The 17873-nt window shown below is 39.2% G+C and overlaps 1 protein-coding gene across 1 annotated transcript; it reads right to left on the reverse strand.

The window, feature by feature from the left end:
* Positions 1-5261: 5261 nt before the first annotated feature.
* Positions 5262-17550, reverse strand: htr5ab (5-hydroxytryptamine (serotonin) receptor 5A, genome duplicate b). Its single transcript, XM_087788271.1, has 3 exons — positions 17476-17550; positions 10890-11672; positions 5262-8128 (listed from the first exon to the last, which is right to left on the reverse strand). Exons 2-3 carry the CDS (start codon positions 11595-11597, stop codon positions 7796-7798), a joined length of 1041 nt encoding a protein of 346 aa, XP_087644397.1. The 5' UTR covers positions 11598-11672; positions 17476-17550; the 3' UTR covers positions 5262-7795.
* Positions 17551-17873: the final 323 nt, after the last annotated feature.

A 17873-nucleotide genomic window follows, 5' to 3' on the forward strand; every position in this document is an offset into this window, starting at 1 on the left:
CGTCACAAAGCATAAACATTCGAAACAATACTCCATTAAATATATGTTAAAAGGTCAAGACAACACAAACACAGGAGTCTCAGAAAATCAAGGAAAAGCCTGCACAAATCGCAGAGAGAGAGGAAAATGGTTCCAAAGCTTAGGAGCAACAGTCTGGAAGGATTTCTCCCCTCTGGTCCTGAACCGTGTTCAGGAACCATCAATAGATTCTGATCCACAGACCTCAGAGCCCGAGCTGGGGTGTAAGGTTGGATCAGATCACTGATGTAAGGAGGAGCTTGACCATGAATAGATCTGAAAGTAAGAACCAGAATTATAAATTTATCCTGAAAAAAACTGGCAGCCAGTGAAGAGATTTAAAGATTTGGAGAAATGTGAGTTCTTCTACTAGAGCAACTCAGAATTCTTGCTGCAGAGTTCTGTATCAACTGCAGGAGAGACAGCTCGGTCTTGTTAAGACATGAAAACAAACTGTTGCAGTAGTCCAGGCGAGAAGACACAAACGCATGGATTACAAGCTCCAGATAATGTTGTGACAACATTTTCCTAAGTTTAGAGATTTTTTTATCAGTTGAAGGAAACAGTTTCTAGTCAGTTTTCTGCAGTGTTGAACAAGAAACATGTCTTTGTCCAATACAACACCCAGGTTTCTCAGGCTCCATTTGACAGACTGACCTAAGTCACCCAAGTACTGACTCAACCCTGGAACCTTATCATCAGGAGCAATAACTAGAGGTTCAGTTTTGTCCACATTTAGCTGCAAAGTATTTTCACTCATTGTATGATTTCTAGCAAACAATTGACTGAGCTGTTCAGCCTCTGTGGCTGGATCAAAAGAGCAGTAGAGCTGGATGTCATCAGCAAAGATGTGGTAAGAAACATCAGGAAATCTCTGAATGATTTTACCCAGGCGAATCAAGTACATCAAAAACAATAAAGGACCCAGAACAGAACTTTGAGGGACTCCACACAACAGATCTGCTGATTCAGACCTCATTTGATTTGGCAGATACACTAAAACTGCGTCCAGAAAGGTATGATGAGAATCACTGTAACACAGACCCAGATAGTCCCACTTCATCCCTTAGTCTTCTCAGCAGGATCTGGTGATCAACTGTGTCAAAGGCTGAGGACAGATCCAAAAGAACCATAACAAAGAAATATAAAGCTAGAGATGGCAACAGTTGTTCTACTTTCCAAACAAGAGTGATGCTGCCAGGGAGGCTCAGCATGATGTGACGGTCCAAAACATTATTCTTTCATTGCCTGTCCTCAAGTGGACTTGTTAAATTCCTTTTTAATGTAATTTGTGTTTCCCTCATGTGTTGTTGCTTAGCAAAATCCTTAAAATAAGAATACTCTATAGAAAGCACAAGAAAGGATAAGTCCTCATGGTATATTTGTGGATCTATTTCCTCACCCGAAATCTCCTCTTGAAGCAGGTGTCAGGACAGAAGGAGATTGGCTTATTCCAGTCACAAACATAAACGTGTTCTCCCCCTTCCCTAGAAATCCACTTCTCCACAGTCATGCTGGGCGATTTCTATTTGGTTTGAACACAGATAGTTGAGAAGAAGAACAGAGACACAAACTTTGTGGACAAGATAAGAGAGAATGTATGTTTAGGAATCTAGAATGTCTTTAAGGAATTAGGTTTATAGTGCAGAAATATTTACAATCTACATCCATGAAATGATATTCTGCTTCCCTCATCACATTTAACACATTAAATGAGGAAAAAAATGCTCAAATTCACAGTGAAACCACAGAAAAAAATTCACAACAGAATAAAGATTACATTCAGATCAAGAAAGAAAACAGATGAAAGACCTCCCAGTCTGATTCCAAACCTCCACAAGACTTGACCGCTGTTGGCCTCCCATCCAGTTAAGTTTGAGACTAGGTCTACATGTGAACGATGTATGCGACCAATTCAGCTTCTATTGCTGCATAATTCTGCCGCTGCAAGACACGCCTGCCTTGCCAAATGCTTCAAATCCTAAGTCGGTCTAGTCGTTCTGGAAAACATGGACGAGCTCCTTTGAACTGAACTTGGCTCACTTCTGGCTGTGAGGAGATTTCACACAGCTTATTCACGGAGTGACCTCAGATATACATTTCTGTTTTCCAACATAGGAAGCGTCTCTCCGGCTCTGATAGATTACTTCTGCAGGCTCCTATATAAGCACGTGCTGGAATGCTTCGATGTACGGGAGCTGCTTTGTTCCTGGAACACACTGGAGACTCCATATATTGTCTGGCCTTGATTCACCTCAGGACTAACAGGTAGAGCTGAATGGTAAGCTTGGGATGACGCAGTCATGCAGCTATTCCATTTTCTTTTTTCTATCTCCACTTCGCTGTATATGCTTGTTCTTGGGGCGGTAGAGTGAGAGAAAGAGATTCTTTGATGGAAAACAATGTTCCTAACATGGGAGGTTTTTTTATTTCTTCAGTTCCCTTTCAAACATAAAAACATCGGAGGCAAACTTAATATTCATTATGAGACAAATGCTCACCATGTGTAAATAGGAACTTTGATGATTGATTCATGACATTTATTATTGAATTCTCACAGAGGCCATGAGTGCCAGCCACCTTCATCTAATGAGCACTTCGGTGGGTGTTGATGTGGTTCAAATATGGCATTCATTGAGTGCAGATTTGAATGTGCAGAGGGCAATTGACCCTTTTGCAGAATTCACCATCCACCCATTTTTTTCCTGGCTTCTTTTGCCTCATTACACGGTCAATCAGCCCTTTTTCTTTCACCAACGTTACCCTGCCAACTGAGGCATCTTACCTCTCCTTGTCCACTCAACCTTTCTGATTGTCAAAGCTGTTTCCTGCGCCAGTTCGAATTCTTTGTCTGTACGGAACACATTTTCTTTCACCTGAATGGAAGGCAAGAGAGTGTATTGTTTAAAGAATTTTTTTCTTGGTTAAAGAGTAAAAGAAAAAAAGTAATTTGGGTCTTAAAAATCTCTTATGCTGGGAGTAAAATGTACAGCTGTCAGTCTAATTGTCCAATTCCAGTCCGAACGATTCTTTGTTCACTAACCCAGCAGGTAATTAGTTGGTCGGGATGTTGGAAAGACTTACTGCGCCTCGCTGAAAAGAGCAACAATCATCATGACAGAACATAAACAAGATTGTTTTGCTGGGTTATGTATCCCTTTTGATTTGAACCAAAGTATTATGAACTATAAAATGCTCTATAATGATACGCTAATGTACTGCCAACAGCTGTTGTGTACCTCCAGTTTCTTTTTTTGTTCCATCCACGCAACATCCTATGGTCGCAAACAACCTACAACCAGAAACCTATCGGCCCCCTTTGGAACAGGACTAATCAGTATTGCCAAAATTATATTATCTTTACTTTAGCCATGTTAGTTATTGCTGCAGGGGCCTGAAATACATCATGTTCATTCAGATCAGGCATAGATGAGCATTTTGGCAACACTATGTCCTTTATTTTGGTAGGTTGATTCCTCTTTCAGCTACCTTCTTAAACCTTTTAACCTCCATCTATTCTTAACGGATGGAGTTAGAGATGATACAAACCTAGTACAAACCCGTTGAGGTAGAACTTGTAACCCTAAACCATCTTTAAATTGAATTCTGATTATCATCCTAAAACCTCTCTTCACCCTTTAGGTAGGTAGAACTTTATTTAAATTTAAATTGTTTTTTTTCTTTTGGGGATAAATATATCCTTCTTTAATGGGATTCGTCCTTCAAATGCTGATGCTTGAACTCTTCTTCACAAAGGGTTTCTGCTCACCTCATCCCTCTCGATACAGTAAAAACATATTGCCATGGAGACCAATATATTTGTTAGTGGTACTCAAACTATTTGTGATTCGGTTCATCAGGTGAGACCACTGTTACTGTGGACAGCGAAGTCAGGTATGTCTCTGATTGAAGCGATTTGACAGTGATTGAAAATGTAAACATTATTTCAGGCCTTGAGGTGAGAATTATATGGATAAATTTGTTTTTTTTTGGAAACGTTTATTTCATGCTGGAGTGTTTTTGGGGGTTAGGTGAGAACTCATTATGACACTTGATCTACAAAATGAAAAATAGCTGTTTTTTAAATCCCCTAAATCCTGACCCAAATATGATTTCAGGACAATCTTACATGTAGGGCTATCTCATTGAAGAGCTTTTTCTGCTCCTCTGATGGATTTTGCTGCCCGTGAGCTCACAGGTTCTCCTGTTAAACGGACCAGTAGAAGCAACATTTATCAAGATCTTTCTCAGTGAAAGAAACAATCAAAGTATTTTAAAGTAAAACTCTGATGTCATTCTAACCCTTCTGTTCTGAGCACAACTTGTTTTTCATTTGGATGTTTCTCTTATGCCCACGGAGGCAGTTGTTGGTTAAATTGCCGAATTGAGATGATTGAAATAAATTGAGTTTGCAGCCTTTTCCATTTCGCGGCGAAACTAATCCCACTGGCCACAGAATTGCCTCTCTTTGATTGAGTTGTATATAAAAAAAGGATTATTAAACTAATATATTCTAGTTTATATACATATTTACAAAAACAATCTCATTTTCTCAACAGACGGGAACTTTGCAATAACACAGTATTGTTTATATCGAAAAGATAGTAAACTTTTAGAGGTGTATTATTGCACTGGTATATTGTATAACTCTGCCAAGAAGCTCCTGTCCTATGCCTTTATAATCCAATCATACACTCAAATCAATAAAACAAGTGAAACGATTGAATAATTGTGCTGGTTCACATCTCACCCTCACCAGGAGTGGAACACCGACCTCAGGGGTGAAAGCATGCTTCAGCACTAGCCCACCAGTGATCTCATCACTGCAGCATTGCGATGTCCTCAAATCTCTACTGGTTAGTGTTACCTAGCAACCGTAAAACAATATCACAACACATTTTGTCAGTGCCATCACATAGAAGTTAATTTATTTTACTGATTTATTTCATGCTTTTCTTTTTTTTCCCCTGTTGCTAGCTCAGTGCTAAGGACAAGCTTCCTCCAGCTTTTGGGATTTACAGGTGATTAACTTGAGCTTAAAACATTGTATGAAAAATGGTTTGACTCAAGAAAATGTTGTCAATGTGTAGAGCCTGAAGCATAAACAATACTTTACACAGACAGTTTTATTAGCAAAAAGAACATAACCATGACATCAGAAACCCTGATACAGGATATTTCAGTTCTTTCTTTGACTTAAATTTTGGACATATTGTTGTCTTTTGTTGTATTTAGGGGTTTTATTTTCATGATTTTCACCAGGTGCACGGTGGAGCAGTGATAAACGCGATCGCCTCACAGCAAGAAGGTTTGCTGGTTCGCGTCCAGTGGGGCACTCGTATTTCCTCCCACAGTCGAAAAACAAACAGAGGTTGATTGAAAACTTGGGGAAATTGCTGTACAAAGTTGGTGAGTCAGAGACTTGGCTAATTAGCAAGCATGCTAACATTTAAGGCAGGGGTGTCCACACTCTCTATAATTGTGAGTTCATTGATCTACCCACTGTTATTAAACTTTCTCAATCATTCCCATGTTGGCACAAACCAATGTAGCTAGCCACTGATGCAACCTGGCTCCTGGTGCAACACGGCGTCGGACGGTATGACGCCTCGGGTGTGAGGACGTGTTGCCTGGTGGCACCCCTGGCTTAAATCAACAAATGTTGACGTACCATCATCTCGACTATGTTGACATTAAGCCCCGAAAAACATGCTGTGAACTTTAACAACGAACACCACCAACCGTACGAAACATCAATACCAATCAATTTACCCGAAATATTCCAAAGCACCTAATTCGAGGAAACGTATTGTCACACAGAACACATGAAACACACGGACATAATCTCTACGTAAAAATTCAAAATTTTGTGCAAGACACCATCTCCCGTTTTAACCAGCGCATATTCACATACACAACAATTTTTCTACATTAAGTCACATTATTATGTTTACATTGAAAGTGGCGGTTTGTGCAGGAAACACCAAAAAAATTAAGGTAATTGAAACATGCATTGATTATTTTTTATAGGAATACAATGACTTGTTAGACAAAGAGTCATCAGTTCATTTGATCTATTGAGAGAAAATGATTTCACATTTTGTTCCTGGTAGAGTGAACTAGTGTACTTGAGTTCATTTATTTTGCTTTTGTTTGTTCTGTGTGAATGTCTGCAGTTTAAGATCCTGAGGGTTGTCATAGTAACAGTACAAATTTGTTTAAATCCCACATTTCAACAAACTCATCAATTTCATTGTCCTGTCAGGATTGAATAGAAGTAGAATCAATGATAAACGTAAAAAACCTGCCCCTTTTTACAGTGTATCGAGAAACGTTGTTCTATTATTCCTTAGTAAGTTAAATAATAGTTGTTAAAAAAAATGCTTGACAGATTTAATGTGAAAACGAATGTCAGTAACCTGGAAGATGTAATAGAAATTCAACCAATAAAATGTTTCATGATAAAACACGAGTATAATAATAACCATAAATGTCAGATCTGTCCAGTTCTTCTCTGTTCACAGGTTTATAGTACAGATGATTTTACTGCAGTAGTCTTTTTCTCATCTGTTTTGTTTCATACAACTAGAATCTATAGTCAATAAATCTCTCAGACACCCTGCTTTATTTGTATTCCGCTTTTAGGGGAATACAATCACATTTATTTGTAGCCAATATGTGCCTGTAGCTGTAAATAAAACTCCCATCCAATTTTATTATGTGAGTGAAACACTGTGCAAGAGGTGTAATTGTCATCAAAATATAAAAATGGTTCTTTAGAGAAGATTTTGGTTCATTAATGATCCCAAAAAAGTAGCTTTGTGAGCAGAGCCAACCACCAATACTTAACTAGCAAAACAAGCAATGACTAGGTTCTAAGTCAGTGAAAGGATGGAGGAGCCGGGATGACTTAAAACATGAGAAAAATTCTTATTGAATAATTAAAGTAACTCACTATTTAATTCAACATATTCTGATCCTAGTTTTAAGTCAAGGAATTGTGGATATCACAGATAAAATCAGCCATATTTAACTTTTATTTTGAAATAAAATCTTTGGTTGATGGTGGAAGGATTTTATTTCAAATTACTTTTGACAGGCTAAGCACTGAAATAAAGCAGCAATTTTATTTAAAGATGAAAATTCTTGGATTAAAAAAAGGATCGTCAATTGTGACAGTAAAAATGAAGTACCTGATATAACCGCTATCCCTGCCATCGGAGAGAAGAACGCAGCAGAATATTACACACAGATTAGACACTATTAGCTCTATAAGTCATATTCCGTACAGCTGTAGTTTCTGATCATTTAAAGTGTATCAAGATGTTTTTTAACCCTAAAGTGCATTAGTCTGTAAGACTGTCAATGTTAAAGCTGCTGCTGCAACCAGACAGAAAGACTTGGTTGTAACCTGTATTAGCTTTTTGTATAAATAATGAGATCCTTGTTGTTCAATAACTTCCTTTTTTCTCCCTGTATTTCTTGTTTAGCTCGTAAATATGTTTCCTACAAAGCAGCTCGGCAACTTGTTGACAAAAGGAGTAAATATACCTTTCCTGTCTTAATAAGTCTGAAACAGCAGCGGAAGGAAACCAGCAGGGAACAGTGCGGCTGTGTGGGCGCTCCTGCATGGCAATAGGTAACACATAAAAATAACGAAAATCACCCCAAGTGGTGATTTTTGATGTCCATCGAGTACAGGAGGCGCTGTGTTGTTGGAGTGTGCAGTTGAGAAGCTGGTGAGTGGATGCTGGTGTCAGTTGAAAAGCCGGAGGGCTCAGCGCTGCCCGGTGAAGAGGTTCCGCAGAGCGTTGTTGTAGTTCTTGTTAAAAGCGGTGTAGATAAGAGGGTTGAAGAATGAGTTGGAATAGCCCAGCCACAGGAAGATGCTCTTCCAGATGGGGGGGATGTCACAGTTGCAGAGCGGGACGATGAGCTCCGTGATGAAGAAGGGGATCCAGCAAAGGACGAAGACTCCGATCAAGATGCCCACCATGAGTGCCGCTTTCTTCTCCTTCTGCTCGCGCCATGTGTCTCCGTCCGTCTGGAAGGTCACGGTGGCGTGACGCACGGTGAACACCATCTGGGGCTGCTGCGTTTCCTCCTTCACCTGGACAGAAACGATCAAAGATAAGATCAGCACGCTGCCTCAAATATTGGCAGTAATAACGCTTAATCCTTGAAAAAAAGGGAAATCAATTAATAACATTGTGAGGAGGAAGAGTGAATCAACAAGTGGATCAACAAGCTGCTGCTTTGATTTTTTACAAACAGAGCTTTAAGCCTTTAAAGTCATCTCTATTCACAGCAACCTACTTTTCATTTCACAAACACACCGCGGAGAGTGGGAAGCTCTTTTTTTTCCAGCACAGCAGAGCACATTCATTTTATTTTTAATCCTGTCAAGACTACCTGCTCTTAAGAAAGTCTCATCCATGCGATATGACTGCAAAGATGCTGCATTTTAAACCAGGAAATTTCCATTTATTCATGTGTCTGCATTGAAGCCTGGTAGCCAGGGCGATGACTTGGGTGAATGATCACATGTCAGTTGAAATGCGACTGATTCAATTGATAAATGTATTTATAGCAGAGGTCAAAAGTGTGATGGACATATATTTTAATAGATCAAAATATTCTCTGTAGTCTTTAATAATAACTCTAGTTGAAGCAGTTTGTTTTCTTAAACCTAAAGTATTTAAATCTGCTTGTTCCTTCACCTGTCTTCACCTCCCCTCTTACCACATGTTGCTGTCGTGGAAACGCTAACACAAATATTCTCTTATCCGTTATCACAGATCTGTAGTCCCTGCAAGTATCAGCTGTTTCTCACTGGCTTACTTTCAGTGTGAGCTACCGTTTTTGTTGACAAACTCGATATTGACTCGGCAAACACAAAACAAATGAGAAGCAGTGCTGCCTTTCATGCTTAACAAAGTGAAACTGACCGCATGTGCAGCTCAGAAAATCACAATCTCCTGTCACTGGGATTTTGTAAACACACAACTAGAGCACTTGACATGTTTATTTTCCCTCATCGAAAGCTTTTTTCCCTACTGAGAAATGTATTTTCTTCTTTCACTCTCAATAACTACATTGTTAGCCTCTTAGTGTTTTTTTTGTTTTTTGGAAAAATATAACAACATCTTTATTTTTAAAGTAAAATTGCACAAAACTGTAAGTACTATTTTGGAGCTAAGCTATTCTTAATAACTGATGGCAAGGAATACCATTTTTGGATGTGTATTTTTCTAAATTCTGGAGAATAATATCAAATCCAAGCACAAAAATCTGGTTTGGTGTGATTACTACCAGTGTCATTATGCTACTTGTTATCAGAATCAGAATGTGTGACAATCAAACATCTATTTCTCCCCTGTGGATGGCAGTGACGTGCATTTGCCACATCTAATCTGTCGCAAAACTGATAAAAGGCCAACTAATGTGTTGATTTAAGTGTGTCTTAAATAGATCTTGGATCTTTATTGTACTCATCAGAATTTGTCTGCTTTTACAAAACTCCCTTTTCATTAAAATATCTGGCTTAAGACCTCCCACAGAAAACACTTGTTTATTCTCCCACTCTACTGTGCTTGGTCAAGCATCAAGATTATTCACCCATCTTTAATCCTTGAAGTCTCCACCTTCAAATGACCGTTGTATAAACAAAGCAGGCGTGATTACAGCTGGTTGGAGGAGGAGTGAAGCCATTATTATGTCATATTAGACATCGCTCTCGTAACCTTTGTTTGCCAAGATTTCATAATAACTTCAAAACATCATGATGATGGACTTACTCCATCTTGGCGAGGAAGACTTCAACATTTGAAACATGTGAGTGAGTCAGGAGAGTTGGGTTTTCACATGAGTGGAACTTTAAGAAGAAAAGGTAAGGCACCAACCATAGCTTATGAGTGCAGCTAAAATGAAAGCATGTTTCTCAGAGTTTCTTTTAAATCGTTTGCATTGCTCATTTTTGAGAATAAATAACAATTTACAGATCGGCCACATGTAAGCAGTGTAGTAAGAGTGATCAGGGAGAACACAAAACACCTGGGTTGAATACGGCTAATAGCCAGACAACGCAGTTTAGTCGAATCCCGAATAGAGAACTTGACTAAAGTCTTGAGAACCTGTTTACATTTATGTCCTTCCTTCCTTCTCTTGGTAAGCTCCGATGTTCAAGTTGCAGCGTAGATTAAAGGAATTCCCTCAGCTAAAGTTGGTGTCAATGTAGGCTTATTGAAAGCAGGTATGAAGAGCCTTAAAATGTCTGCTGCATCCGCTAGGTCACTCAGCGTTTTAAAAATGTATCATCAATGAATCCTTGAGCCCCCACTTTACTAGGTTCATTTGGGATTCAACCATAGCCACGGCGTTAAATTATTAATCTGCCTTTTCATTGAATCCAATGTGTTAGAAAATCACTCAAATTATTTTTTGAATTACAACTACCAAAAAAAGGTGATTCTTCATGAATAGTTCTGTGACTCTGTTGAATCAAAAAAGTCTCTGTATTTTGTTACTTTAGTTTTCTTATAAATAATGTGGACTTATCCACTCATCTCACCCAATTTCATCTCAGAGCATTGTCAAACCCTTACAAAATATTCCTGCCATTGTTTGATTTACTGCAATTTAGATCTAGACTCAAGATTGTGTCTGAATGTGAGCAAATGGTTGAAGATCTCATCCGACTCCCATTGACAAGTTAGTGCTGATGAAACCCCTCGTGCTGATTGACGCATGATTGCCTCAGAAATCTTTGTACTTAATAATTACATAGCAACATTTGGGTCACAGTGTTGCTGAACGACACAACAACGTTCTCAACCACACCGGACTGAAATGGAAAAAATAGAGAGCGTCACCTCTGCCATCGGTGTGATTGTGTTGCTCTTGCGAGAGCCGATGCGAAACTTGGCCGCCTTGTAGATTTTCCAGTAGACGAACAGTACCACACCCAGGGGAAGGTAGAAGGCTCCGAAGGTCGAGAAAATGGTGTACGACGGATCCTGACTCACTTGACATTTCATGCCCTCTGAATAAGTCTCGCCCCAACCAAAAAGCGGCGACAGGGAGATGATGGAGGACAGCAGCCAGGTGAGAGCGATCATCACGTTGGAAATCTTTTTCCGAGTCTTAAGTGTGTACTCAAGATGCCGTGTAATGGACCAGTACCGGTCCAGGGCGATGGCCGTCACATTCCAGATGCTGGCCGTGCAGCAGAGGACATCGAAGGAGATCCAGATTTGGCAAAGGACTCGCCCCAGCTTCCACAGTCTTCCGTTTAGCTCGTGCACCAGGCTGAGAGGCATCACTAGCGCCGCCACCATCACGTCTGATATGGCCATGGAGGCCACCAGATTGTGGGGTACTCGGTGGAAAGTCCTGACCCTCAGGATGGTCACCAACACCAACAAGTTCCATACAAACGTAGCAACCGCCAAAAGAGCGAGAAGGGTGAAAGTCAGAACACTGAAAAGAGTAAACGGCCTTTTGGTGTTTCCAACCGAGTCGAGACCATTCAGGGCGCCGCTTAGGTTGGCAGACAGGATGCTGGTGTTGGGGTGGGTCATGGTGGCTGCACGAGGCCCTACAACAGAGCCCAACGCTGAGACAGTTCAGAGACGAAGCTTGTTAGTCGATGCATCCTGCAGGCAAGAAGAACAAAGAATTACATTCTGACAGAGTAACAAGTGAATGTCATCTTACTCAAGACATAAGTAATATCTAGAGGGAACTAGGAGACGGATAGATGGATAGATAGATAGATAGATGGATGGATGGATGGATAATTATATAATAATATAATAATAAATATATATATTTGGTTTTTATATCAATATGACCAGGTTGGCACTAATAGTTGTAATAAATAACTATGTAAATCCATATAAAGGAATGGGTTATCCTCATTTTTGGGTGAGAGCGAGGTCAAGCAGAGACGTAAATGGCACAAGGAATTGAACAGCGACACAGCAACACTTTGGAATAAACTGTCATATAGCAGCATAACAGAATCAGAATAATTCCACTGGCATTCATCCCCAACGTTGTTGCTTCCAAAGCGGGATGCAAAGGAGCGTTTGAAAGTGCCATTGTTGTCAACTTTATAACATAGAACAGACGCCACAATAGAGTTGTGTGATTTAAATATTCCCGGAGAGCAGAGGCATGGGTTTAATTAAAAGCGCCTGCTGAGAAAAAAAACCTGCTTTAATATACTGTAGGAGGGTCTTCATTGATGCTCTATACATCTTTGGATTCAGGAGAGAGACTGTAGGAAGAACAGAAGCCCAATTTAACACTGTACAGTTAATGTTCAGGCGACATTTTGTACACATAAGATAAATATATTAATGCAACTTTGGGCTGGATCGCTTCGATGACTGTTGTGACAACAATGACTGGTTTGTTTTCTCCTCAGCAGCGTTGCCAGGGGCAATAATGATTTTATGCATCTTGTTTTCGGAGCATCTGCAGATAAGCCTGGTTTAACAATCTCATTAATCATTCATTTATCCTGATTATGTATTCATGCACTATAGATGATTATTGTTTAATAGGGATGATTATTTGATTTAGTCAGAGGTTTCTGAGTCAGAGACTTTCGGCTCAAGCCTTGAAACTTCATTTTTGTGTGTCCTTGAGCAAAACAGTCTGCCTTCAAGGAACAATTTGATTCACTTTTATATGTGAGCAGAATCACAAAGATTTGTTTCAATTCAGCTTCCGTGCATGTTTTGTGTTTCCTCAAAGAGTAATTCATAATGAATAATGATTATTATGTGGAACTGGGATTGGGTCGACTAATGTTAGACAATTGATCTTTTTACATCTTGTAAAAATATGATGCTGGTGCCAATGATTTGCCCTCCACTCTAGAGTTTGTGTGATTCATGTTTGAAACTCAAAGTTCCAGGACTAATTTTGGCCCAGTGTGCAATTCCATGTGGCCCCTCTGAGCTTTAAAGAACTATCGTTGAATTCAATCGAATCACAATCCTATGAAGTGATTAAAATGACAGTTCATTTGACAGTTAAAGTGGATTTCATTTTAAGGTTGTGATGACAGTTAATGTCATCTCCCCACGGAGACACTTATCTTGCATTATCTTTTTACAATTCCTGTCACAGACCTGTCAATTTAAATATCAGAGTTTCAGAAAATGACAAGAGTGAAATTTGAAAGTCATGACACGCTAGTTTGTAGAGTTATGATAGTTTGTGGAATAGTAGTCTACATCTTCTAGAAGAGATCTTAGAGAATCAGTGATTGTAACTTGGAATAATTATTGATTTATAGCATCACAAAGCTGTCATCTTTGAGAACGACATATAACTAAGATGGTTTAAAGATGATAAATTTCTACAAAAGTCTACATGGAAATGCTATAATATTTTGTGGGGTAATCTTAAAGAGATACATGGGAGTCATTCATTTCATCTTGTGATATGTTCTGAATATGATAGCATCATGAAGTCATATTTGACCATTATATTATTTAAACAGTACAGAGTATGACTGTGATGATAAAAGACTAAAAGGCAGACTCATTTAATGCTCTTTGGTGTTTGGAAAAATGACCGCCAAGTTAAGCAAGAAACATTAACTATTGGATAGCTTGACCACCACACTTTGTCAGTGCTTGTTATTATAAAAAAGTATAAAAAGTTGTTAATTCACAATGATTTGATGTCTGTGTTGTGTGTATTGTTGCTGTAATGAAAGTCAGACGCCAAGACCCACCTTATGTTGATTGTGATTGGTTTATATAATGTGATGCCTTCCAGGATTGGCTAGATAAGTACCAAAGTTGATTATCATGAAACCAAATAAACATAGTAAATGTGGGTAAATATACAAGTGAGAATTGTCAAGTGTTTGGGTGAGAATTGCGTGGCAAATTCTGGCTAGTTATAATGATAGAGTTTGAAAACCCCGATCTCATATTTAGAGAAAATTCTTGTTCGCATTAATTGAATCATGAAAAAAATTCACAATGAGTTGTGTGGCCATTCAGGTGAGATTAAGAGTGTGCGAGTGTTGACAAGAGTACTTCATCATCTAACGTAGAACATCGTTAAGCACCAGATGGACTGTCGCCCCGACAACCAGGATACTTCTCGACATCATGCTGATTTCTTTCGTCCTACTTTGTCACCGCTACCTGCCAGCAGAGCAGTAGCAACACTGGATCCAAGTGAGATAAATTGCAGGTCAATTGTGCAGGAATGAATGATCAGATGCTGTGAAATAATGAGAAGATTGACCTCACACCACGTTAAAAAACTGTCATTCAGTCACACTGACTTCAACAAGAAGGGTGAATGAATTACCGGGATAACATGCGATTAAATCTCTTGAAGTATGACTCCTACTGGCCCGGAGATTGATTGCCCTATACTGGATTTTTCCAGATGGATGTATCTTCAACAAATCTGGTGAAAAAATGAGATGTGTAAAAAATAACGGAGAAAGAGAAGAAACCTGTATTACATTGTGTTAAAGGATGGGGTGCACAGCTACAAACAATCATACAAATGTGGATTTATTTTCTAATTCTTATTTGCAATGTCTTTTTATTTTACATTTCATCATTTTTGTTGTTTGTCAAATGTCAAAGTATTGGCAAAACATGCGAAATACCAAAAAAGATATTTTAGGATAATAAATATTTATTGAGCAATTGTGGTTATAAAAAAAACTTAGTTTTGGACAGAGAAACAGTTACTATTTCATCTGATGGTGACCATCAGTACATAAGGATGTTGATAACATGTTCAAATCAAACATGAACAGTGGGTAATGTGGTGTCTGAAACGCTTGTTGTTTGACCGTTCATGTTTAATGTCTCTCTGAGCGATGAGAATATCGGTGACATGTTAACATGCCCAGCTTCAAACACAGAGCTTTCTCATCAAAGGGGCCAAGATGGCAGCTTGACCCCCTCCTCCCGCCTTGTTAGCAAGCTTGATATACATGAAATTGGAAAAGCTTAATGGAGGAAATCAAAGGGGCCGCGCTCATGTCACAGACCAGCTGTTGCTGAAAGACAGTAAAGAACCTAGTAGTTGAATCACCTTGAAAGCTTTTACCAAAAATACTTTAGGTCTTTGAATATTGAGCAATAACAGTTTACATGTGCTTAAATAAATGCCAACAAAATAATTGGTCAAGACAGTGCACAATGGATGTTTGTGTCCCATTTGGTACCTCTGCAGCAATAAATCAGTTGACCCAATTAAGTGTCTTTAGAGAGAAGAAAAACCCTATTTCTTACCAGATCTGAGTTTTCTTTTGCACATAAAAACAGGATTGTGCCCTCGAGGAATCATGACTGCATTTCTTATTGAACCTTTTTTATGTTTAATTTGTGTTGCTTTCAAGATTCCAGCAGTTTCACATTTCACACAAACTGTGTCTCACCTGCGAACTGTGCACAGGGACTGCTATTTAATCATAGAATTAATGACAAAAATGATAAAATGGTAAGAAAAATATACCTCATACAACTCTTTCAGGGGAATACCAAGGCATTCCCCATTCCCTTCATAGATTATTTGAATTAAAAAACGTATCTTCCTCTACAAATAGGTTTCCTATCTGAAACAAGGTAGGAAAAGTAAATTAAAAACTCAATTTATTGGTGCCTACAATTTTTCTGTTAGTGATTAATGTAGTTTGAAGTGATTTATTTTGGGTGTATTCCATTTTTTCAACTTATTTAACACTCATTTCTTTCATTTCTAAAAGCAAAAAAGCTGCTGTATTCACAGATATGGTTTGTCATTAGAACAAGATACTAACATTAAACTCAGCGGACAGTTCTGGTTTGGTCAAAATAAGACAGGCAGGGTTTTTTCCCAGTAAAAAAAAAATCACATTCAATATATTTTTACAATTTCCCGAAGGAGACCTCCTGAGGGATCAATAAAGTTCTACCTTACCTTACCTAACCTAATTCAGCTGTGCTTGATTGCCGATTTAAAGTCAGAATGACGGAATACAATGACCCATAAGACCATAGAGACATTACATCCAAAACACATGAATCTCAGCCAATGAAGCATTTAGGATAATGTAAAGCAAAAATGTATCTCCTGCTCTGGCAGCAGAATAAACAGTTATTTATTGGGGCAGCTGCACGGATAGATAAACGGATGGACAAAGGGCTTGTGTGGACAAATGCAGGCGTCGATAACTTCTGCTCGTGAGCCAAGCACCAGTTGTTAAAGCAATGATCGGACCACTAACTTAGATTAATGAGGTTTGGACTTTTTTTTAATGACTTTGACTCCGATACAAATTATTCTTGGTCTGTCAAATTATACACTTTGAAACAGAAAATTCTGTGGCACACTATAATTTGTAAATTTAATGATGCTGGGTGTTTAATATTTTACACTGAAAACAAAATTGTACAAAAAAAGGGTGATTCCAGTTCTAATGATGGTTATTATTACTGCAGAACAGCACAGATAAACCATGTACATAAACAAAAAAATGTGTTGCTCCCCATGTCCATGCTAATGATCAGGGTCATCTTTGAAAGGAATGTATAACCTCTCTGACAGCCGTCAGTTACACCGAGGTCCTCTCTCGCCCACAGAGAGGTTGATCCTCCTGGTCACCTCACATGAGAGAAGCTTCTTCCTTGAAAAACCTAAATTATTATCCAGTGGAATATAACAGGTGATTTAAATAAGTGCCGAAGAAAGTGTATATTTACCAAAACCTAAAAAAAAGTAAACATGAAACAACCGAACAAGGAATTTTTTTTTTTTTTTTTTTTACTGTTATCGGAAGCCTCTTTATGAGGGTTGACACAAATAAGCTTTGCTCCTTATCTTATCTTTATTACAGGCATATTTATAGGTAATCTACATGCATCCACTTATGTGTAGATATGCTTTGATTGAGAACTCATCCATCAATATTTCTTTTTAACTTAAACAGCAAAAAAAACAATCGCACTGCTTTCCTTTCCAGGACAAGGGTCGATAAGTACTGACCACTGCAGACAAGGGACCCCACAAAAGAGCAGCGGTGTCGAAAAGAGAAAACGAGATATATTTCATAAATTCTTTGTAGATAACTCGATGCGCCATCATTATCAGTTATATTTGAAATAGCCTTCGAACATGATGTACAGTAAACCAATTAAAGACCTTTTTTTTTAAGTTGAATTCCCTTTGTTCATCCCTTTCTTTCATCAATAAAAAGCTATTCATGCGACATCGCCCACTCGTCTATAGGCTGTGAATGAAGAACAAAAGTGCAGCAACACGCTCCTCTCGAACAACAACTCACTTTCCCACTGTTTCCCTCCGTCCATTCAAAAGTGAAGCTTCTTCACTCGTCGTAACACATGCACATGTTCCTCACCATCACGCTCCTGCACTTCAGGATTGTTCAGATGTCATCGGTGAGAGAGAAAGAAAAACACTCACTCCTCCAGCAGCCGCGATCACGCAGCCCGTCGCGTCCGCGCCTCCAGTGCCTCCATCACCGCAGACTTTGAGACGAGCTCCGGCACGAACACGAGGAGACAGACTGGGATGAAGCACGGATCGAGGAGGGGAGGAGGAGAGGAGAGCTCTGGGGTTTCTAGACAATCTTCACGGCTGTATTTGGAGTGCTGCCACGATGACGTGCGCGCGTGTCCTCCTCCCGCCCAGCATCCAGCACCCCTCTTTCTTTCTCACGCAGGTTTGTCTGAGGAGACTCTTGTGATGCATGATCCTGCCACATGACCGACGCTGAACCCTCCGCTCCATCCTCGCTTACCTCCTCGCCTCCATGGATCCACCTGTCCTGTAATGTCTCCCTGACGCAGGAACACTCAGGT

Source organism: Callionymus lyra, chromosome 4, assembly GCF_982586985.1.
Source record: "Callionymus lyra chromosome 4, fCalLyr1.hap1.1, whole genome shotgun sequence".
NCBI classification, from domain to species: Eukaryota; Metazoa; Chordata; class Actinopteri; order Syngnathiformes; family Callionymidae; genus Callionymus; species Callionymus lyra.